The 24,818-nt window shown below is 34.2% G+C and overlaps 1 protein-coding gene across 2 annotated transcripts; it reads left to right on the forward strand.

Annotated features, from left to right (window-relative positions):
• The first annotated feature begins 3,354 nt into the window (after positions 1–3,354).
• LOC123532657 (complement C1q subcomponent subunit B-like) lies at positions 3,355–23,271 on the forward strand. 2 transcript variants are annotated; one of them, XM_045314180.2, is made up of 4 exons: positions 3,355–3,574; positions 17,697–17,878; positions 18,569–18,658; positions 22,225–23,271. In XM_045314180.2, the coding sequence occupies exons 2-4, from the start codon at positions 17,707–17,709 to the stop codon at positions 22,671–22,673; spliced, it is 711 nt and encodes a 236-aa protein (XP_045170115.2). In that variant the 5' UTR covers positions 3,355–3,574; positions 17,697–17,706; the 3' UTR covers positions 22,674–23,271. The 2 variants fall into 2 exon arrangements, with proteins under 2 accessions (XP_045170115.2, XP_045170114.2); XM_045314179.2 differs by lacking the exon at positions 3,355–3,574 and adding an exon at positions 12,441–12,646.
• The last annotated feature ends 1,547 nt before the right edge of the window (positions 23,272–24,818 follow it).

The raw sequence follows: 24,818 nt of genomic DNA on the forward strand, positions 1-24,818 counted from the left end.
CTTGAAACATACCTAAATTCTTCAAACTATATAAAGAAATTGAAATATGTACGCGTTTCCGTACAGACACCTTAGCTCCCCAAATATATTTAGAATAAACTTGAAACATACCTAAATTTTTCAAACTATATAAAGAAATTGAAATATGTACGCGTTTCCGTACAGACACCTTAGCTCCCCAAATATATTTAGAATAAACTTGAAACATACCTAAATTTTTCAAACTATATAAAGAAATTGAAATATGTACGCGTTTCCGTACAGACACCTTAGCTCCCCAAATATATTTAGAATAAACTTGAAACATACATATTTTTTTCAGTTTGATTACGATTTTAAAAGACAAATTAGGTGAAATGGCTACTTTTGATGTATCCCGATGAGTTCAATTTCGGATGTTAATTCAGACTGATAGGATCTCCTTGGTAGAACCACCCGCCTTCCGCAAACTAGGTAACTTCCTAATGTGAAAGAAATCTACATGATAAGTTGGGTTTCGAGCCAACAAGTAATTCTTACAACAATGTTACGAAGGGAAGTATATGATAGAACATTCATTTCTAAAAAGCATAAAAGATTTAGTGACGTATTAGATAGCATTAGATAGACTGTCAACGAAGCACTGGAAAGAAACTAGGGCCCCGTTCATCAAGTCTATCTGGACACATTAAAATGTCGCTGGGTATCGACATTATTCCTGTAAGATGATAAGAGATAACTCCAAACTTCAAATGATTTGCTCTGCCTCCGTTACCAATGTGAAAGATAAAATTGGAAAGGATAACCGTAAGCTATCGGCTTTCTATCAAATTCCCTTATCACTATTATTGTAAATTATTCATTAAAGACTGAAATATAAATAATGTTTAAAAGAACGTTAGAATGCATACAATTCCTCTAGAGTGGCTAACAATGATGCAATCTGGCATACAATACACATTTCAAATGTTTATGTTATGTATAGGTATATAAATGGGAGAGCGGTGCCTTTGAGACAGACATATAATTTTATTCGAGGGCTATTATCTCCTTCCAGGGACATTTTCACTCAAAGGCATCGCTCTCCTATATATTTACACTGGCACCAGACCAGAAAGAAAATGCCTCTGTACATGTTATACCCTACCCCTAGGTATCATATAAGAACCATGGTCGTGAACGGGAAAATATACTAACCCATTTCAATCGCGTATTTCATACCTAAAAGACGCAATTCAGTAAATGTGTACTATCGATATTAAACAAGCGATAATTTATCTTCATTCGTGCACCTGTCACATTGTCTCAATATTCCATATTGCAGAGATGCTCCACATATTTTATGCTTTAGTCAACGTTACAGAAAAAACTTGCGTGAACTCCCCTAATGAACATCCGGTCTAGAGGTCACGGCAGTGTGCACATGTTAAGCGAAATGCAATCTGACTAAAGTACATCTCCTATTACGCTACGCATAGGATCTGACAACGAGCTATTGATGGCCTCGTTCTGACAACCCTTCCGCTAGCCAATCAAAAGCTACCTTACAGCATTCTGTAAGCTTTATAAAGCCTTGAGTTTCGATATCAACAAGTTTTATGTCGAAAGATTTCAGATAGCCGGTTAGCTCAGTCGGTAGGGCACTTGCGCTGTAAACGAGAGAATCCAGGTTCGAGCCCTGGATTAATTAAAACTTTTTCTTACTCTTTGACATTCGAACAAGTTGTCTGATTGGTTCAAACAAAAATAGATTTGCGAAAATAAAAATAGCAATATTGGAAATCCAAAATATACAGAAGACGAATGTGAATGTGTCGTTTTCAGATCTTCGTTTAGAAGATCAAGTACTTCAGTCAGATTGAGCGAAATGTAAACAAACAAAAACAGAATGCAATATATTCACAGTTTTACGATAAGACTCGAAATGATGAATGGAATTCATCTTGTATATGATTTTGAATTTGAAATCATACATTGGTATACATCTATTCTGTTTATTTAATTCATTTTGCACATTTATGCTGCATATAAATATTTAAGCGTACACGTGTAGTAAAATGACGACGGACATACATTTTCACATCAGCCAATCAGAGTGTGCCTGTAATCTAGACCGGAACTTCACCAGGGAAGTTCAAGCAAGTTTTTTGTGTACCGTTGAAAAAACTATAAACTACACGTTGTTTTTCTAAGATAAGTAGTACTGAAGAAATGTGACAGGTACACAACGGAAGATAAATTACCACTTGTTTAATATCAATAGTACACATTTACTGAACTGCGCGTTTTAGGTATGAAATACGCGATTGAAATGGGTTAGTATATTTTCCCGTTCACCACCATGTTTCATATATGATACCTAGGGGTAGGGTATAACATGTACATAGGCATTTTCTGGTCTGGTGCCAGTGTGTATTTACCCATTTATTACATGTTTAACTATAAATTAATAAGAAAAGTTAAGTGTGCCATTCTATATATCTATTGGCATTATAATTTTCAGCCTTCCAGGTTTCTTTTTATTTCTTTTATATACTGTATAAAATAAAATGCATTTGCAGCTGAACTTTGTTGCTTGTAGTATAATTAGGGATTGAAAATAAGTTATTTCACAATACGATAACACGAGAATTTGTGCACAAAATTGTTACTACTCAGTAGGTACTTATGTAATAATTACATCTAAAGCATGAGTCTTATAACAGAGTTAAGTAGCTGTAAAATGTCTCCCCATTTTTAGAATCACCGTTGTTATATTTTCTGATCTTTTTGATTCAAAAATTTATATAACAGAATTCCCAGTGGTGGTTTTGCCACTGACCGTTCCAAGACGGTGCCTCGCTGTGTTCCTTTATTTGCTCGTTTTGTCCTCGTGTGTTTACTTTGCATGTGAGTGTGTGTGTTTGGCAGTGTGCACTTCTTCATGCTGAGTTTCGTTTTGAAGAGGCTGCATTTTTTGGAACGTGGCATTCCCTGTTTGAAATTTATCCTTGTCTTTTTTCCGCTCAAGCGTAAGGGGGCGTGCGGGGTGTCTCACATTTCATTATCTTATACTATTTTGCTTTGTGTTGCGTTCTTGCTTCGCTTCCAAATGGTATTCTTATAGATCTTGTTCGTCTTTCAAGGACATCACTACTACAATAAATAGCAATTTTCTTTTTTCTGGCTGATAAGCCACTTTTAATTTACGTCCAAAGCCCTCGAGACCGAGCTGATTTGCCAATGATAAATATGCATATTTCTTTATACAGTATGTATTGCAAGTGTAGGCGACATTATGCAGGCAGTAAGTTTTTTGACGACAGAATGACGGATAACCTTGCTTTTTCCTTTTATGAGAAACTGATTTCATCTGAATGTTTCATGAATTCTGCAACCAGCATAATGCATCTGCCTATCTGATGGTCATGACATGCCAGAAATATTCCGTTGTCAGTGATATGAATCTATTTATTGGCTGATATACGAGACTTGCTGTATTAGTTCGGAAAATATCTTATGACAATGTCATAAATTTCAAGCATTTTACGAGTTTTATAACGGTTGGTGTCCAATTGGAATTTTACCCGCGCTTTAGATAATTTAGCAATAAAAGGTAAATGTTATTAATTTTCTCCTTGCTAATAGATTTATCATACATCATTTCTGTTTAAAAGACAAACACATTTCATTGCTAATATAAAAGCTAATTGTATAGTATGTACAAAGATATGTTTTGTATCAAATGAATTTGCCTTAAAAGATGATAATCCTCCGACATTGCTTGTGGAAACAATAATTGTTTACAAATTCATACTTTATTTCCTTCGATTGAACACATTTACAGTTGATTTATAATTTATATTACTGAATACTCACTTGGGACATGTATATTAAACATCATGATAATTAGAATAGGAATTTATCTCTAAATATAACCGCTGGCATAATGGCATTGACCAATAGAAAAGTAGAAATAGTATAGATATTTCAAGTGATACCAATATTCCATTAAGATTTAAATAGAAGAAAAGGAAAATGAAGTCTACCTATTTTGAAAAGGTTAATAGTCCATGGTTTTCATATAATTGATTTGATAGATGAAACAGAATATAGATTGAGACATTTTTCAACATTATACAATATAGGATGAGTTGCTGCATATCCGAACTTCTTTTACATACTAACACTACCATTATCATTTTAGACTAAAACTGCTTAATAACCTCCCTTTATTAACGGTTGATATACTGATTTTTTTTAAAAACTTCCTCCTGTCGAAGGCACCTTTAAACTTTTGATATATTAAACTAAACAATTTAAACTGCTTTTCTTTCACATTGCCCAGGGCCATAGCTATCATTTTCAACTAAAGCTGCCCAATAACCTTCCATTGTTTTCACATTGTCTAGTATAGGGCCATAGTTAAGACTGTCGCGTGTCAGCTATATCAGTCCTGTGTAAAGGGAATTCCGCAAGAATTGATTAGAAATGCTGAAGGCAAAGTTTATAACATAGTCAATGTTTACATACTATTGATTTGACTGGGCAATGTTCATTGTATCTCCAAAAAATCAAACAAACAAAAACTTTTTTTCTGTCACCAACGCTGCAACATAACGCTGGGAACGTAACTTAACTCTGAAGCAAGGGACTAAAATTCCGTGACACGCATTAGCTTCCCACATTTTGTCTGTCAAAATGTCAGATTATACATATTTCTCCAGATGTGACCGTGAAATATGGACAAGTATTATTTCCTATCTTGTCCAGTCTGCTATATTTTTCCACTACAGTTTCTTTTTGTTGCGGGCCTACTCCGCGGGCTGTATTTTGGGTGCTTTGTGCTTCCGGGAAATTTAATTTTACCTTTTATTTTATGCGTGTCATTGTTTCCGGCTTATCTGCCATTTCTTTGTAATCTTTGGTCTGTATTCATGACGTTTCTTAGTTAAATTCAAAGGCATTTAAAAATGTCACACGTCAGATTCAGTAGTTTCTTGCATCATTTATTTACATATTACGTGGATGATCACTTATTTTAAATTTCCTGAGCAGTAAGCTGAATACAGCTGTAAGCAAAAAAGTCTATTGCAATGATTTTGCAATGAAATAGATCATTAAAAGAAAAACTTAAGCCCTTTTAGTGTTTTTTTTGTCTCGTGAGACGCTGTAATTTTTCATTTTGATGCCTTATTTTATCTAAGCAAAATATTTTCATAAAGATGACGACCCTTAAGACTTGTCGGCTCAAACATGTCGACAGTTTTAGATACATAAAAGAACAAATAGATGGTGGCGGCATGCTGCTTTCGTTTAATGTGCAAGCCGATATAGTTCAAGAAAAAAAAAACACAATAACTCTCATTTATATCCATTTTATCAGAGTAAGTACGATCCCTAGCTCAAGATAAATAAAAAGATGAATGTTTATTCCTATTCATTTTTTGTGGGAAAGATTTTCGATTTGCACAATGAATAAGCTTCAAGACTATGACATATATTTATCAGTTCTAACTTTTGAAGTTGTGAATATAGCCAGGTCCAATTTCATGTTAATATTAGCAACACTTTTCCGTGAATACTGGCTTTTGTTATTGTTACATAAAATAAAAGAAAAAATACAAAAGTCTGAAATTGTGTTCTAAATGAATAGCTGTTCATCTTGTTTCCTTTCAAATAAAAACAGCTTTCTTAATGATCTGAACTGGATATTTATCCTACTTTTTTTTCTAAATTATCTTACATTTATATTAAATTTACAAATATGTTGTGTTTCTCATCTTTTAAAAATGCAAGACACAGTTCGCAAAATCAAATCTGTCCCTATGGAAATCATAATGTATCCCGCGCAAATGAGAAAGACGTTTTCTCTGCGCCTAGTAGTACTTAATGCCAATCATATTTGCTCGTTCGCAAATTTTGTAACGGGTTTAAGTTTTCGACGTTTGAACCAGTAACAAAACTATTTCTCGCGCTCATTTGTTTAAAATCTAATATTTGAATGATTTTTAATGCACTGGATTTAAAAATGAAACTTTACTAATGATGAGCAAAAATTGAAATTATATACATGTATATAGAAGTGCTTTGTCAAAATTTAGGTATGGTGTGGCACCAATCCGTCTTGAATCCGGTCGGTTTGAAAATCTGGATGTTAATAGTAGAACATGTGCGTGTTGAGGACGAGATCCACGTCCTTCTGCACTGTCCTGTATACAATGAAATCCGTGAGGATTTGTGTGTGGAAATACGAAATGTTTGTAACACTTTTAAGATGTTGTCTGATAGAGAGAACCTTTGCTTTATACTTCAGAATTCTGATATAGTAAAATTTTCTGCCAAAGCCTGCTTCCAAATACTTCAACTTAGACGCTTAAAATTTTTCAGGAGATAAATTTGATAAATTCAGTGTTCACTGATGAACTTTGTTTTTAGAACTATTAAAGTGGCATTATGCGCATCTTACTGCACAAAGTGTGTTTCTGGTGAATGTTTTAAAAAATCAATTTTCGGTTGCTGTGCATTTAAATGTGTTAAATTAACGACAATGCCGCATAAGTATTTGAAGTTGATGCTTTAGAAATAAAGAAATCGGACTAGTAGATAATAGTTCTTTTCTTCAATCTTCTACACAGTGATCTGCCTTACCTATAGGTAGAGATTTCTGAAGTCGAAGGGAAGCAACTCCTGCGTGCAATTTGACTTTTCGTAAAAAGACTGCCCCACTCAAAATAAGAAAAGTCATATTTGGAAACTTATTATTTCGTACTGGTAACAGGAAGAGTCTGGTATATTGGGTCAAAAGCTATAATTTTCTCCATCCGTTTTACACACACATCTATTTCAGCTGGATGTTTACTTGAAAAATGCGTATAATTCCACTTTAACAAGTAATGTTAAGTTTTAGAAGAAATTTTAAAATAATATGGTAAGCTGAAATGACTCTGTAGTTGTAATATATAGAATTTTGATTTTATATTTTACAACTTAGATGTAGATAATTTTGACAAATCCGGTGTTCACTGTGAGCTTTGTTTTTAGAACCTTTGAGAAGTAATTTTAGTTTAAGGAGAAATTTTAAAATAATATGGTAAGCTGAAATGACTCTGTAGTTGTAATATATAGTATTTTGATTTTATATTTTACAACTTAGGTGCAGATAATTTTGACAAATTTGGTGTTCACTGTGAACTTTTAGTTTAAGGAGAAATTTTAAAATAATATGAATTTTTGGCGGTAGGTTGAAATGACTCTAGCAGTAATAAGTAGTAGTTTGTTTATATATTTTATCAATAACTTCTAATTACTCAAGAAAATTGGAAATTATAAATTATCTTAATATGAATTTTGTACATCATGCTTAAAAGATTATAAATAGGAATAGTAATAAATTTTAGCTAATTTTTTTATATAACTATATAATATCATAGCCAAAACAAAATAGAAAATATACACATTGTAATTAATAAGCTAAATATTGGATATAATATTGGTAGAATGTAAATAGAATTTTTAATAATGATTTTTAATAGTGATGTTTTATAGTCTCTTATAATTCCTATGAAGGAGTGGCTTTGTGTTATGTAAATGGTTTTATTGAGTCGGCTAAAGGCTGAAAGCCTTTTGACGAGTCCTTGCTATCCAACGATTCTCTAAATGGACCGAATAACATGTGAAGGGATGTAGTTCCATTAGATTTCTCAAATTTCAAACAGTTCATTGCATGAATGAAGTTAAGTTGTGTCAATTCCCTTTGCTATGACCAATATACGATGTAATCTGTCATATTTATGACTTGTAATTGTGCAATTCTCGAATGTAACTCATTAAGCATAAATGTGCATTTTAAGAATTGCGTAGGCTTACAAAGCTTGGGTAACATCCAGCGAAAGACAAAAAATAGTTCCAGCAGGGCTCCAGATAAGATGCGTATTAGCAGAAATAATGCAAATACGCATGTTTAATAATTTCTAAGCGTATAAAAACGTATATAAAATTACAGAAACGCACACAATGCTTTTTTAAAAACAAAATCTGAATCGTCTGGATGCGTTAGGTAACATAGCCGATCAGCCTTAATTCTCCCACATTGAACGTAAACACGCATCGTATGATTTCTATAAACTTTGCGTGGGTTGAATTTTGCAGTCAGTAAACGGATAAATTATCGGAAGAAGAAGCTCTTACTGGTTTGTTTAGTTACTACTGATATTAAAAATGGTTTTAATTCTTATTTTTCGAGAAATAAACAAATCGGCGAAACATTAAATTGTATTTTCTTGTAGTTTTTGAAATCGAAAGTAGATCGTCTATGTTTGGCGAAACGAAACAACTTTTTTTATGAAAAGATTTAAATAAGAGGTAATTTAACCGTAAACTTCAATGTCAGATACTGCCAATTGCTGCTAAATGTCTTCGTATCATCACAATTTGTAAAATATATTGTTCAAACTGGAGAAAAGTGTAATCGTATCCGGATATAATATTTTGGGTAAATATCGAGCTGTGTTATGAAATTTTAAGAAAAAACTAAAAACAAACTGAAACTGGTAGGTTATACTGTCAGTACATCAATCATTAGCCGACTCAGGCCATTCAGGCCTTTGATCTGTAAATTGTAATGTACACAAAGATGAGACTCTAATAAAATATGAGTTGAGTTGAATTGAGTTATAATTATATTTTTCACTTAGTTTCGTTTATTGGATGACTAACTATGGTAATAATTTTGACACCTTGCTCCAATGTTCCCACATGATACGAACAACATTGACGTAATTATCTTCAATGGTAAGTTATTGATTTTTTTTATCATCATACTAAAAACTATGTGGATTTATTTGCTCTAGAATCCTTTACACAGGAATTTTAACCTCATCACATACACCCAAGGAGTAAATATTTCGTCATAACATTTCCTCATGTGACAACGCCATAAAACCAACCGTTCACAAAGGCTGGATAATTTGAAATAAACTAAACTGTAAAATGTTTCATGTCAAGCAATCAAAAATAGAACTGTAATAACAATCCAGCAACAATTGAAAACATTCGTGGTAAAGCTTGCCAAAGCAAAAATAAAAACATATTCTGAAATCTGCAAATACGCAATTATGACCTTTCAGCCGAAGGAATGCTATTTAGTATTTTCATGCCAGCATATGAAGTAGTTTCGTTAAGTTGATGGTTTGTCTAATAATAAAAACAAAAACTTTAGCAGCATATGGCGATAATTTAAATAGCTATAAATTTATAAAACATTTTCAAAATATCAATAATGGAACGATAATTCGTCCATTTGAGTACGAATTTAAATGACAGTTTATGTCATACTGCGGCTTGTCCAGATTTTGATTGGCCAGGGTAACCCTTGATCTCCTATTTCAGACACCGAAGGTCACCTTGGTAGAACCATCCGTTTTCTATAGGCTAGATTGTAAAACAAATCTGCATCCTAAGTCTGGTTTCGAATCCCAAGAGAGGAAGGACAAGTATTTCTTACCACGAGGTTACAAAGGGGACTATGATATTACACTTATTAGCATAACAGATTTAGTGACGTACTAAATAGCATTGCCGAAGACAGGGTAATTGTTTGATGAACTGTCAATGGGTCGGTGTTTCACTGATCGAAAAAAACGGGAAAGAATCGAATGGTCCCTGAAACAAACAAACAGAACATACGAGTATTAGAAGATGTTGTCAATGGAAGATATAAAAATGCCAATTTCGAAAAAGCCATTCAATTCATCTAAGGTGGCTAAATGATGTAATTTAGCATATCTGTACTTTTAATTGTGTTATGCTACTTCTATCACAGCCTACTTGCAGACTTCCCTCTGCACCCTCATTTGTTGCCTTGGTCTCATGGCAACAAAATAATTGATTCTGTGGACGGGAGTCCCTTTTGAATGTGCAGAATATTACAAACTCCTAAACCCTAACAAAATATCTAACATAATAATGTATAGTAAGTAAGTAAGTTGTTTATTATTGTGACATGTGCATAAACAATTTCATCATAACACATAATTATATATACAACATGATAGCACCCGGACCAATGGACCTATAAGTCACCAAATCAGATAATCAGTATGTACAAAAAGCCATATCAAAACATGAAACATAATAATCATGGTTTAAGTAAGTACGGAATGAAAGGATTCTGGATGGACTATGATTCAATAAAATAAACATAGATAGGATAAATATATACATCAATTGTATAGCATATACAGCATTGATATCTTTCTTGTTTACGTAATTATATCAGCTCTAGCGATCAGTGTTAAGAATATATGTGGTTCCTTCTGCAAAGATATGCCTTAACAATATATTTGGACACTTTTCGTGGAAATTTTACAATCAAGTGTGCGAGTCTTTGCTCATTCGTTAAGTTAGCGAGAGAATTGTCTGTCAGTAAATTTTCAAATAGTTCACGTCTAATAGAATTATATAAGCTGCACTCTAATAAGAAATGTGTCTCTGTTTCAATGGACCCGGATTCACAAAGTGTACAAAGTCTGTTTTCTACTGGTTCACCAATATATCGACCTGTTTCTACGCGTAGAGGTAAAATACCAGTCCTGAATTGTGCTAACAGCGATCTTTCGTTTTTTCTCAGGTTTAGACATAAATACTCCTCAGTCTTAAATTCTGATTTAAAAAGTCTATATGTCCTCAACTTTGAAACGTTCTGTACATCTTGTGCCCAAATGTTTGAATAATAATTACTAATCAGTGATCGAGCAAATGGGAGATTAACCGGCGTTAAGTTGTCAAAATTAGTATTTAATCCCAATGTGTACATAACGGTTTTAAGATCACTAGACCAGTTATTGCAGCACTTTCTATAATCCATTTCAAACACTTTGTACGTAAGTCTTTCATTGTCCATTAAAACCAAACGATTCCAAAGGCATAGAGCAGATGACCATCGGCGATACCGACTTGGTAACCATCCCGTGTCTCCTACCATTGCAAGCACGGGTGTAAATCTATGGACGCCCATAAAGTACCTCATTGCGCGGTTTTGAATATTATCTATCTGCTGGAAATGTTTATAACCCCAAACAGAAGCACAATAGTCAAGTATTGGTGTAACGCATGAATTGTAAAGTTTTTCAAAAGACTTAAATCCAAACTCTTTGTAGTTATGGATTTTGTTAATAATGCTGCCGACAGCACGTCCGGCACCTTTTGCTAAAGCATCACAGTTGACTGAAAAATCGTTCTTTTCATGGAAAAGTACACCTAAATACTTATATGTCTGAACAACCTCTAACTCGTTGTCTCCGATGGTGAATTTAAAGTTCGTTCTCTGTGACCGCCCTTTTCTAAAGTGCATACACTTCGATTTATTTGTATTTATCAGAACTCGCCATTTCCTGCACCAGTCGTGAATTGTATTCAACATTGTCTGTAATTTCTCTTCGGTGTCAGAAACAAGTACAATGTCATCAGCATACATAAGTAGCGAAATTTTAATACCATCCATTGGTATACCGAGGTCAAGGTCATTTATTTCTTTTGCAAGGTCATTTGCGAAGATGGAAAAGAGCGTAGGCGACAATGTGCAGCCTTGCTTCAAGCCGGTGACACAATCGAACCAGTTAGTCATTTTCTGTATATTTATTTATTTCAAAAGAATATAATTATTATTACAATGTACACTGTGACGTATACTATGACTCTGTAGTCACTATGGTATAGCAAAGGCATGGCATTCATCATCAACGCTAAGTGTCACAAGTTATATATTTGTGTAGTATAAAATAAGAAAAGAGCATTGGTGAGTTAACGATGGTTATGGGACAGATTGTATTTCATTATTTGTTTTTTTGGACCAGTTATGTATCATATAAAACAGGAAAACATTTCTGATTTATTCATTATGTTTCATCGTAACTTTAATTATGAAATCACAAGTTCATACACTAAAATGGGAGTTGCCCTACGGCACACCTATAGCTTAGCTCTTCTTATAGCGCTTATAAACTATCAAAACAACAATCTATTAATGTTTATTTTCTTCTCATATTTTGAATCATCGTTTGTTCTTTTGAATCACTGAGTCTATTCAAAGTGTCTATAAATAGAATTCCGCTCAAGCCTCCGGCGTCATGATTCACGAAAAGACTCAGTCAAACAGAGTCTGCTACTATTTTGCTGTGTTGTGTGCTGTGCATACTAATTGTATTCTTGTAGGTCTTTTCGTCATTCAGGGACATCCCTTTTACAATAAATAGCAATTTTCTTTTTCTGCCTGATAAACAACTTTTAATTTACGTTCAAAGCCCTCGAGACCGAGCTGATTTGCCACGATAAATATGTATATTTCTTTATAATGCAAGTGTAGGCGACGTTATGCAGGCTGTTGTTTGTTTGTCGGTAGAATGACGGATAACCTTGCTTTTTCCTATTATCAGAAACTGTTTCATGAATTCTGTATTCAGCATAATGATTTTCTAGCTGATGGCTAGGACATGCTATAAATATTCCAGTGCCAGTGATTCGAGACGGATATCTTCATTGGCTGATGTACGAAACTAACTATTTTAGTTCGACAAATATCGTACTACGATTTTGCCATTTATTTTTATAATTTTTGTAAAGGTTGATGTCCCATTAGTGTTTACAAATTGGATTCTTACCTGCGGTATAGATAATTGGGCAATTAAAGGTAAAAAGTGTTATTTTTCTTATTAAAAATATCTAAGAAATAATATATCTCATCCAGAGATTTGTCGTTGAATAAAATCATTGTTTGGAGTTCATATGCGAAGGAATTATATCACGAGGGCGCAGCCCAAATGATTTAATAATACGCAACTGAACGACAAACAATGATTTTATTCAAGAGCAAATCACTAAATGAGATATAATATTTCGATTCTAACACGTTATCAAAGACTTTTAAGTACTTTCCATTATCCTTGACGACGTCCATCAAATATTTGCTTGTTTTTTGTTGGTTTCTTTTCCAACGCGCCGCTATGTCGTTTGACGGTATGACGTAATAATTGTAACGTCAGACCAGTGAATTGTTGTAAAATAACACACAGTTTTCAGCCTTCTTTGTTTAATAGGAAAACAAATCGGGCCGTGTTAGAATATAAGTTTTATCATTATTTTACTTTATTTATAGATCTAGTTCATTGCTAATATGAATACTTATTGCACAGTTTGTACAAAAATTAGTTTTACATCAAATGAGTTTCTCCGTCTGTAAGACGACAGTCATCCAACATTGCTAGTTGTAACAAAAATTGTTTACTAATACAGTCGACATTGTATTGAGAGACCACCAAAGGTACCACCTAAAGGTGATCTCTTAATAGAACTCTCTTCAGATAGATCCGGTAAAATAAGAAAGACAAAAAGTATGTTGATATACTAGCGCATGAAGTTTGAAACTGTCAAAAATATTTTTCAAGATTTTTTTCACGATATCTGGTGTAACCATATAATTGATTGTAAAGATTATATGAGCTATGTTGTTTGGAAATGTAGTTTAAACACCTATCTCCCAAGTACATTGTCGATATGCTGGACGTGTACAAGCCTCGTAGAGACTTAAGGTCGGCAAATGGCCCATGGTCTTTGGTTGTTCCGAGGAGTCGAACAGTAAAGTATGGTGACAGAAGTTTCAAGCATGCAGCTCCAAAGCTTTGGAATGCCCTCTCCCAGCAAGCATCAGAGATTCAATCTCACTGTCCGCATTTAAAAAATCTTTGAAAACACATATCTTTCACACATGTTATATAAAATAACAAAATCTGAAATACTGTTGAAAAATGGCGTTGAACTCAAAACGAACAAACAAACACAAATAACAAAATCATGACAGGTTTGTTCGTGTTGAGAAATGGATTGCTGTCTTTTAACAGTGTATGTATTGTGATTTAACGTTGAGCAAAATTTAAGGATTATCTTTTTTTAATTACTATTCCTTTCAATCTTTTACCAATTGATGTATTTACGTGTTCTTTAATGTCTTTGTAAAGCACTTTTGAACGCACATTTTTGTATGAAAAGTGCTATATAAATGTGGTATAATAATAATAATAATAATAATAATAATAATAATAATAATAATTTGAAGGAGGAACCAGTATGTAACACACTTTACACATGTTACATTACCATTTCAATAACCTTGTTTTATTGCATCAATTACTTAGAAAATATATATCACAGTTTTAATCTAGTCTTAACATTTACCCTTCTAAATTTCTGGGCTGGTTCATCATTCAATATAGGCAATACCATTTATTATTCGTAGGGGTGTTCACTGAAAATTTACTGACTGAATAGCGAACAGTGCAGAGCATGATCAGACTGCACGGATGTACCCTCCTCCAAATAAGTGTTTACTCTTTGTCTGCGAACAATATAACTCACTTTTAACTTAACTCTCGTGCGCTAATGGCAAGGGATCAAAAGTCACACGCATTGCACACATTACCTTCTCATTTTGTCTGTCAAAATGTTGGATTATACAAATTTGTCCTGATGTGAATTTGAAATATGGATAAATATTACTTTTTGTCATTTCTGTCTTTGTTTCCCGCTTATCTGCTATTCCTTTGTAGTCAATGGCCTGTATTTATGACATTTCTTAGTTAAATCTTAAGGCATTTAAAAAACCACACATCACTTTATCTACTTCCTGAGCATCAGTTATTTAACAAATAATCAAGGCCTTCTTATTTATCACGGTTCCGACTTAAGATACGAATGAAGTAAAGCATAAATGGTTTAATATTTAATCGATGAACCGACAATTCACAAGAAGGCCTTAATTGTTCTCATTCTTACAGGCTCATTGAAATATTTTGGTAAAAAATATGCTGGATTTCATTTATTTGAGTAGTAATGAACCGCACGTCATGCGACATTTTGACGTCATAATCGGCGTCATAATGCTCTCTTACCGGTCCGCGCGTCAACCGTTGTTTATCGCAAAATATAAAGAGCTTAAATTTCTTCTTTTTTAAACTGGCAATCAAATCGAGCCATGTTAGAATAACATATATTATGTGGATGGTCCATAAATTTAAAGTCCACAAGCAAAAAGCTCAATGAAAATGTGAGCTAAATAATCCGTAACAATGATTTTCCAATGAAATGGATCATTATAAGAAAACCTTAGTCCTTCTTTTCAAATAGGACGCTCTTGCTATTTTCATGTCTTTTTATCTTTGGAACCCCAAACAGCACTTTCAAAAAGATGTTTGCAGCATTCCAAGTTTAAACAAAATACCGGGACTGTCGGCTAAAACGAGTCGCCAGTTTTTATATACAGGTATAAAGAAGAACAAATAGTTGGTGGTGACAAGCTGCTTTCGTTCGTTTAATATGAAGACGAAATATTTATAGAAGATACACATTAACTCTTATTTATATGCATTTACCAGAATAAGCATGATCCCTAGCTTAGGCTAGAATAGAGATGAATGTTTATTTCCTTTCATTATCATGGGAAGATTTCCTGTCTGCGCCAAGGCCACGGCACAATGAAAAATTATTCATCCTATTTCTATATAAATAACAAGAACTGTCTGAGGACGGCAACGGTTGAGTATTCAACAGCCTTGTCAGCTGAATGGATATAAGTGGTAAAAATGCAAAACAGAGTTATGAAACCTGTGCATTGCATGTCAGTTCAACACAGTAAACAAGTGTGTATTCCCATTAGTGGGTTCGGGATACCAGCTTACAAATAAAAACTTAACCAAACGCACGAGTGAGTCCAACAGCTCTACCTAATCTTTAAATAGTCAAGCTATAAAAGCAGAGTTAACAAGTCAAATGGTTTATCGCGGCCAGACATTTGTACAAACCGGACAGAAGTTGCGAAATTGTCATTTGTGCAGGAAAGAAGCGTTTACCATAATGTCCAGTACTGGACAGGTATAGTGACCATGCACGGACACAGCCAATTTTCTCAGAGGGGGTCCGATCCCCTGCCCCCCCCCCCCCCCCCACCCGCCCTGGAAATTTTGCAATTTAGCACTTCATTTTTTGCATTCTGGGACAGTTTTATGGACTAACCTGTTAAATTTGGGAAAATGATAAAATCAAGCTTTCTTAAAGGTAAAATTCTTAGTTTCTTTTAGATAAATAATATGAATTATGTCGGGGTCGCATATACTTTACATGCACTCCTAATGTTGCCTTTTTCGAAAAACATTTTCTTTCCTTCTTGTCTTCTTTCCTTTTTTAAAGATTTTTCAGAGGGGGTCCGGATCCCCGGTCCCCCCCCCCCCCCCATCTGGATCCGCGCATGGTGACATATCATGCTTTCTGTTTATGCAGGTAAACTTGTGTTTGGTTAAATTTCAACAGAGCACAATTGTCTGAACAGTGTACAAACTCATTACTGTTTTTTCAGGCAAGGGTGGAAAAAAAGTGGTAGACAATGAAAGCAGTAGGCTTACATTTTTATTTAAAAAAAATAAACAATGAGACAAACATTTCCAACATCTTTGGACGGTTCAAAAATCCCATGTTAAACATACGATAAAGCCCGAAACGCGTGAAAATGTTCCGAATGTAAATCGGGTGAAGTAAGTGCTCTATGTAGATTATGCGTCTAGATTGATTAAACTGGGCGAGTCTACTTACTTATTACTTGAGGATGAAAAAAAAAACGTGTTTTTTAAATGTTGCTCTTAAACAAGGGTGGCGGTTGAACTACTAAAAGTATAACAACAGTTGATTCACAACAAATCGTACGGTATGTTTTATAACCAGTAGAAGCTAGTCGTATTTACGCTTATGAGACCTGTTTCACCCACAAGTAAAGAATTCACAGGTCCATCATGAAATATTTTCCCCATCGTGCAAATACTTGTCCTATTCAATATGATCGCGATCAATTAAACAGCCATCTAAATGATCTGAACGTGACCTTTCATTTTGGATATGGATCCTTTTTCTAGTACGTTATCTGACATTCATATTGAAAACGTGTGGTGATGTTGTTTTGTAAAACAGCAAGGTTTAATTAATGGTAATTAGGATGATATGTTAGGGCGCTGTTCATTTACGCACGATTCGCAAAAGCAAATCATTTCCTATGCAAATCATTAAAAATATCCCGCTGTTATCTTTGCGCATAGAAGAACCTGCTGCAAATCACATTGCTCATACGCTGGTGTAGGTTTTCGTCATTTGAACCAATAACACTCGTTGGTTTTAAATCTATTTTTGGATTTGATTTTTGATAAAAAAAATTTACGACTGAAGGGCGGAAGTTAGAATTTTACAAACAACCATGTTATATAGTTATAGTCTTAGTTTCGTTTATCAAAAAATAAATAAATAAAAATTTAAAAAATATTGTTACAATTTTGTGGTCTAAGTTCACAAGTGAACATTTTAAGCCTACAACATTGATATTAATTCAAATAATGTGAGTAGGAGTTTTTTTTCACTTAGAGACCTTTACTCCAGTAAAAAAACTCCAGCAAAGGAAAAAGTCAGAGGAAATGCTCGTTAAAGCGAAAATAAAGACATATTTTGATGTCTGCAAATATGCAAATATGACTGTTTAGCCGAGGGAATGTCATTTAGTACTTTCATGCCTGTCTCTGAAATAATTCCCGTATTTGATGGACTGTATGATAATAAAAACAATAATTTTACCATCACGCGGCGGTAATTTGAAATAAAACAGTTGCCTTAAAATTGCAAAATATCTATGAATTTTTATACAACATTTTCAGAATATCAAGAATGGAACAATATTGCAAACTTGCTATGATGCTGTTGGTGCTGTGGGCTGTTAGTTGCCATGGACAACACGTACCTGATTTAACTGTGGGACAACTTCATTCTCAAGTGCGTGAGTTAGAGGGAACGGTGCAGCAATTATTGAAGCTTCTAGATATGCAGAATTTGCAAACCAGTATGATAATTTATCATTTTTGTATTGTATTTGTGATTTCATGAAAGTATCTGCAATGATTGCACATGCAGGTTGTCCGCAATGATTGCATATGCAGGTTGTTTAAAAGTAAAATTTCCCTATATCTTAATTAGACAGTTACAAATATAATGAGCCTTTATGTCTTGTGTTTAATGCCGCTGACATTGAATCACCTTTCCCCTCACCTCTATAACCCAGCTCGGGTCGTCTTTCAAATAGATGTCAACCTGCTGGCATTGGCAATGCCGCTGGTTCATCCTGGTGTCCACCAGTGCTAGAAGTAAGCTAGAAACAATTGTAGAAGGGAGACTTAATCCAACACTGAAAACTTGGAAGGCGCAATATGGCCTGCGTTGTATCAGTACCACTCTATACCCAGCAACACGTATCGTTTAGCATTCTTTCATCAGACACAGATGATGATCCACCTAGTTAAAGGCCGATCTTACTAATACGATCGAGCTGTTTTTCTAGAGTTGGCTCGAAAGCCCACGTGAACTTGTGTTGTAAATAAATGTTATCTTTTCTTAGATATTAAAGCCGGTATTTCATAAAGCTTCTTGATACGTATCATATTAGACAAACACTAAGACCGAGGTGAATATATATTACAACTCCCATCTATTAAAATTCGATCACGATCTAATTCCGTATTGAATCATTTTATAGAGTCTACAAAGGCTGCTACACCGGCTATGGAGAAGAGAGGTTTTATGTATCCAGGGGTGTCTGTCTATCCGAGCGATGTTTCCACACCAGGTGAGGAAATACTCATGTTAACAATGATGTACTTCTACCTACAATTTTCAAAAATCTCCCAATCATAAAATGATTACTAGTAACATAATTGCGTTTATGACAAATATTTCACTACAGTTACATATCTGCAACAGTTTGATGATCCGCTTAAAGTGGCATTATGCGCATCTTACTGCACATAGTGTATTTTTGGTGAATGTATTATAAAATCAGTTTTTGGTTGCTGTGCATTCAGTAAATGTGTTAAATTAAAGATAATGCCGCATGAGTATTTGAAGTTGATGCTTTAGAAATAAAGAAATCGGACTAATAAAATAATGGTTCTTTTCGTCAATCTTCTGCGCAGAGATCTCCCGTACCTATGGGTAGAGATTTCTGTAGCTTAAGGGAAGTGATTAGACTTTTCTTAAAAGGACTGCCCCAGTCAAAATAAGACGGAAAAGTCTTATTTGGAAACTTATGATTTCGTACTGGTAAAAGGAAGAGTTTGGCATACTGAGTTAAAAGCTATAATTTCCTCCACCCTTTTTACACACACATCTATTTCAGCTGGATTTAACTTTAAAAAAATGCGCATTTTTCCACTGTAATAATCTACTGAGGTCGCCGTGATTGGGTGGATGTTTCCCCTTTACCCCACTGTAATAGATACTTCTCTGGCCAATCAAACTCCGTGACCTTAAAAATAACCTCTGACGTTAAAATTTCCTAATTGAGGCAACTCTGGTTGATCACGCTCCGCGGATAACATATTGCTAATTTAAACCCGAGGATGGAAAAGTGGCGTTGTTGAAACATGCCAAACATCTCATCTTATTTGTCACAAACGTTAACATACGTCGTTACCTTCGAATGCATGGTCAGTATGTGAAAACAATCCCCATTGCGACCCTCTGATTGTGCACAACAAATTCATGCTTCGCCCGGACGTCACATTCACGAGATTTAGGAAAGATACTACTAAATTATAGCCATGAATTACTTGATCAATGACCACTAAGTTTGTTGTGTGCAAGGACGTAGACTGTTAGCGCATCAAATCACTACATAAGGATGTTAAACCGGAACAAGAAATATCTTTAAAAATGATGGTCGGCGAATTGTAATAAGGAAAGAAGTTTATGAATTTTTCATCTAACATTCATCTTTCATCTAACATTTTTCAAATTGCAAAACTAAACACCGCACTTTAACAATTTAAATGGTTCTCTTTTAATTTTTCGCGAAGGTTTCGTAGGGTTGCAATTTTGTTTCGTTTATCCTTAGACGAATAATTACAGCAGTAGTTTGATGAAGATTCATGAAGCGGTTCATGTCATAAAACGTGTTTATATTTTAACTAAATTGGTCCCTATCCCCATTGTAACAAAATAGCAGGAGACCTTACGACGATATTGTTACACATCGAGTTTGATAAAAATCCATTACATTTTAGTGGTTAATGCGAAGAAAGGCATATCTACTTTTAGCTATTGGGGTCCCTAATAGGGCCCAAGTTCCTATATAAATAAATTTGGAAGAGGACCTTATAATGATGCTCCAGACCAAGTATGACAAAGATCCACCAAGCTGTTCATGAGACGCTGTATAAAGGCATTTCTAGTTTTAGCTCTAGCTAAAAGGGTCAAATGTCCCAGCTGAACAAAGTTGTCTGTGGGCCTAATAAAGATGCTACAAATCAAGTTTGATTAGAATACATGAGAAAAAATCAATTAAAGGATTTTTTTTATTTATTATTTTTATTTATTTCTAAAATAGGCCAACTGATCCCGCTATAACAAATAGCATATTCGCTATTCATGAATCTTTGGACAATGACGTCACACCTATAAAAAAGTGAAGGTCAAGCAAAACATACATTTGTAATTATTTCAATATTTCTGTTTCATAAGCAAAGTTTGACCGTAGTCATATCACATAGATAAACTGTGTGCAGCGTACCTTCATTTCAGTGTAATGAGATTCAGTCATTATATAGCATATATATAATAAAACAGATTTCAACTGAGTTCAATATTTGCATACCATACTAAGGAAAAATATTCATATATAATAAATCAGTTAAATAATTTATAACAAATATATCAAAGCAAACAAGTACTCATTTTAATATGCAATCTGAATAAGTCACAAAAGCAAGAAACCTTTTCATATACAGACGACAATTGTAACAAGGAAAATCTTTTAAAAAGCACTTCTCTACATAAAAGACTCTTATCACACCCTTATTCATGTGATACGCAGACCGTATTCAGCTCTTTCTTTAATTTGATATATGTTGGTATTGAACAGGTTTTTATCATATTGTTGTGCAGCTGAAAATCGGTATAATTCTTTTGTAGAAAAATAATCTGAATAAAAAAGTATACGATGAAGATTCAATACAGAAATTTAATAACTTTTGTAAAAGACCAGATCAACGGAAAAAAAAGTGTAAAATATCTAATTATGTATAAGTTGCAATTCTTTCAATTCTTTGTTTTATGACACTTGTCAAAACTTTATTGTTGTCTCAACTTTGACACATTTATGCACTTTAATCTTTAATAGTCCAGAATGTGCTAAAAGGTTTCTAAATGTATTTATGATAAGGTCATTATGACGTCTGGATAATTTAAATGTTAAGACTTCCTAACTGATAAGGTGTTGATTGCTGTCAAAACTTGTTAATATTTTAAATACTTGTAATTTTATTACCATGTACGCTTTCTTGAATTTGATTGGTTTATACTGTTAATTACAGTCACAATAAGGGTCATTTTAATTGGTCAGTTATTATATGGTGAGAAAAATATATTTTGAAGACAGCAGGTTTCAATGAGAATAGATTTGGATTTCCAAATAGAAACATTGTGGTTTTCCACTAGAACGCTAGAATTGTTAATACTTAAATCTTTTTTCTAATTGTTATATTCTACGGATAACCGTGTGAAAATAGTTATTTGTTGACTGTGTGGTTTTCCACTGAAGAAAAATAAAGAAGATAACCTGGAACAGTGTTTTAGTATTTGGACATAATAAGTAATTTGTAGTGCCATAATACCTTTAACATACATCATAAATTTTCGGCATCACAATATTTATTAAACTTACTTATTATTTTGAGATATATCAATATTCTTGCTAAATATACTGAGCCAAAGTTAGCTTTAAAACTGTGAACAGCGTCGTTTAGGATAAACGCTTTGTCTACATTTCACTCAGCGTAGCACAATCAACAGAGTGAAAGAAATTGACACTCTCGTCCAATCAGGAAGAGTGTTGCATAAATCTTCCATTTTGATAAATTATCTATAATGCGTTATCAAGTAGTTTGATTTGCAAACTGAAGTCACGTGGCATAGGTAACGAAAACGAATTTAGACGGCGTCGCCGAAAAAAAGAGCGAATAATTATGTCAGTAAGGTAGAATAGTCCAATCCTGGGGTTTCACACACCAATGACCAATATTTAAAACAGATATTGCAAACAAAATTTTACAAGATGATCATTATATATTTATATAGATGTGCCCTAGAAGGAATTTTTGCTATGCTTTAACTTGTAATGATTGTTTTACTTCACAGTCGATGAGATTGGGTTTCACGTATCGTTAACCGACGATGTACGTCTCGACTGGGGAATGAAGCTACCTTTTGACACAATTGTAGAGAATATGGGTGAGGCGTATAACAAAGCTGCAGCAGAGTTTACATGTCCAATATCTGGAACATATCTCTTTTCACTAAACATAGCCTGTAAAAAGGATAGCTATGTTGAAGTTTCCGTTGAAATAAACAACGGAAAAAGCCCGCCTAGATACATTCTTAACACAGTTTGTGACCACCGGAAGCGACCACTACTTGGCGTAAGTAGTCTGTATTGCGGAAACACTCAAAATGGCGGCACGGCAATAGTATCACTAGCCCAAGATGAAACGGTCACGGTTAAAAAGATGTGGCCTGTAGGTGGCGTTAGCACTATCATTGGGAATGGATTTTCGACATTTTCTGGATATCTCCTACGTCCTTCATAGATTTGTAGAACTTGAAACGCAGCAAATGTTTAGTGCTTTAATTGGTTGTCGCTGCTTCGTGTAAAACACCCGAGTCGTTGAATATCGAAGTCCTACCTTTGAGATAAAATATACATTCAGCTTGTCTATAAGGATCACCATTGAGACTATTGGCAGGTGGATTTTATTCACAGGTTAAAATACACTGTAAATGTTAAATTATGACATAAAACCAGGTGGTCTTTGTTCAGAGGTGGTCTGTTGAACACAGGTTTGACACTACAATATGTCATCAATCAACAATTAGTTGAGACTATCTTTAATATGATTATTAGCTGAAGTCTTATTGCAGTTGTCGTGTTTTGTTTACTTTTGTTAGATCCTGGTATCACAATCTAGACTTGGGATTTAGTATAACCAAAATGACTCATTCATATGTTGTGATAAAAACTGTCAATTTATTTATTAGATGTGTTTTATACACTATTAATTTCAAAGTGGGCGGTTCGTAACACGCATCAAAGCAATGGCACTAGGCGTTACAGGCATTGAATGAATTGTACACATTAATTTTACAAGCCTATAATGAGAGTAAATGAGTTTTGCTGCATCAATATGAGCCTATCCTATCTGTTTCTTTTATAATTGTAATGACCCATGTAGGACCGGTAATGAAATATTACTGCGTAGGCGATTGTAACATGACACAGTCTCTAAATAAAAACACGTTTTCTTGCAATGTCATATTATCTTGTTGATGGTAGAAACTTTTCTCGACACATTCACTTTTTTCAGTGTTCCGAATTGAATTTACGCCATTACTCCCGGTTTAATCAGACATGTAGAACTACTTTAAGAGTTGTTACATCGTTGAGTGTATGTGATTAAGTTTGTTGTGATATGTTTTAGTCACAACGATACTTTTTACTCCACATGACGATAGTTCATCTTTTTGTGGTAGTGGTAGACACCATGCACCCCTGTGGATATTTAGACACAGACATGTATCTGGGTAGAACCACCCACCTTCTAAAAACAAGTTGGAGAAATTCTTTTCTACGTCTTAAGTGGAATGCCGAACTCATAAGAGATGATCTTTTCTTTGTTTTGTGTCTAATGCCATTTTTCAAAAGTACATGTATTTCAGTCATGTAATGGCGCGAATTAATCTTACACGTGTTCCTGGATTCTAAACCAGTAAAAAGCTGTCCTCTGCAAGTAACTGCCAACTTCCCAACATGAATCAGAAGTTGAGGACAAACGATTTCACAGACGATGTCTTTTATCAAATTGTCATGTCACGACCCCGCGATAGGTAGATCTGCGCTCTCCCTATTGAACTAAAAGATAAGGGACAGGCGATATTGTCATGTCACGACCCCGCGATCGGTAGATCTGCGCTCTTCCTACTGAGCTAAGAGATAAGGGACATGTGATTTAAACAGCTAGGCTACCAATGAGTCTGTATCATTAGTGAAAATTACAATATTTCTTCCGTTTTAAATCAGCATAAAAGACTTAGTGATGCGCTAGAAAGCACATCAAGTAACAAGGGTCATGGATGAAAGGTAATCGTTGGATGTGTTTATACCAAACTATTTATACTGACGCTGTAACATGTTGATGAACTGCCCCGCCTCCTTTCCCATTGTATACATTCAAGTGCCTACATTTTTGATGATAATGTTGGAATGTATCATACGTTTAGTTGTGTATGTTATGCTACATATCACAAGCAAATTCGCAATCTATAGCACAAGTCTTCTGATAGATTGCAGTAACTATCACAACACCAGTGTTCAAGTGTCGTGTTTCGGTTGCAAAAGGTCTCAGTGCAATGTTTTGTGTTCTGGTCTTTTTGAATCGTGGAATTCATCCAACATCTCTGTAAAGTAGAATTCTACTGAATCTGTTATTTTACACATTTCACGACCTCTGATGAGCTACCACATTCAAACCGAATCTGCTATTTATCTTTTTGGAGACTTTAGTCGGAATTCTGAAATATCATTTATATAATAAATCGGCACAATCATTATGGACAACTTTATATATTTTTTTATATCATTGTGCAGGCAACATTATGTTAGGCGGCAGAATGACAGATAACTTTGCTATTTTCTATTAAGAAAAACATATTTTTCCACTGATTGCTTCGTGAATTTT

The sequence above is a fragment of the Mercenaria mercenaria genome, chromosome 11, assembly GCF_021730395.1.
Source record: "Mercenaria mercenaria strain notata chromosome 11, MADL_Memer_1, whole genome shotgun sequence".
In the NCBI taxonomy this organism is placed as follows: Eukaryota; Metazoa; Mollusca; class Bivalvia; order Venerida; family Veneridae; genus Mercenaria; species Mercenaria mercenaria.

Bases quoted from the DNA above. Each gene is read 5' to 3' on its own strand.
- LOC123532657 (XM_045314180.2), top strand. From the start codon at position 17,707: ATGGAACAATATTGCAAACTTGCTATGATGCTGTTGGTGCTGTGGGCT. The intron at 17,879-18,568 runs GTATGATAATTT...ATCATTTTATAG, and splicing joins TATGCAGAATTTGCAAACCA to AGTCTACAAAGGCTGCTACA. The intron at 18,659-22,224 runs GTGAGGAAATAC...TTTACTTCACAG, and splicing joins GAGCGATGTTTCCACACCAG to TCGATGAGATTGGGTTTCAC.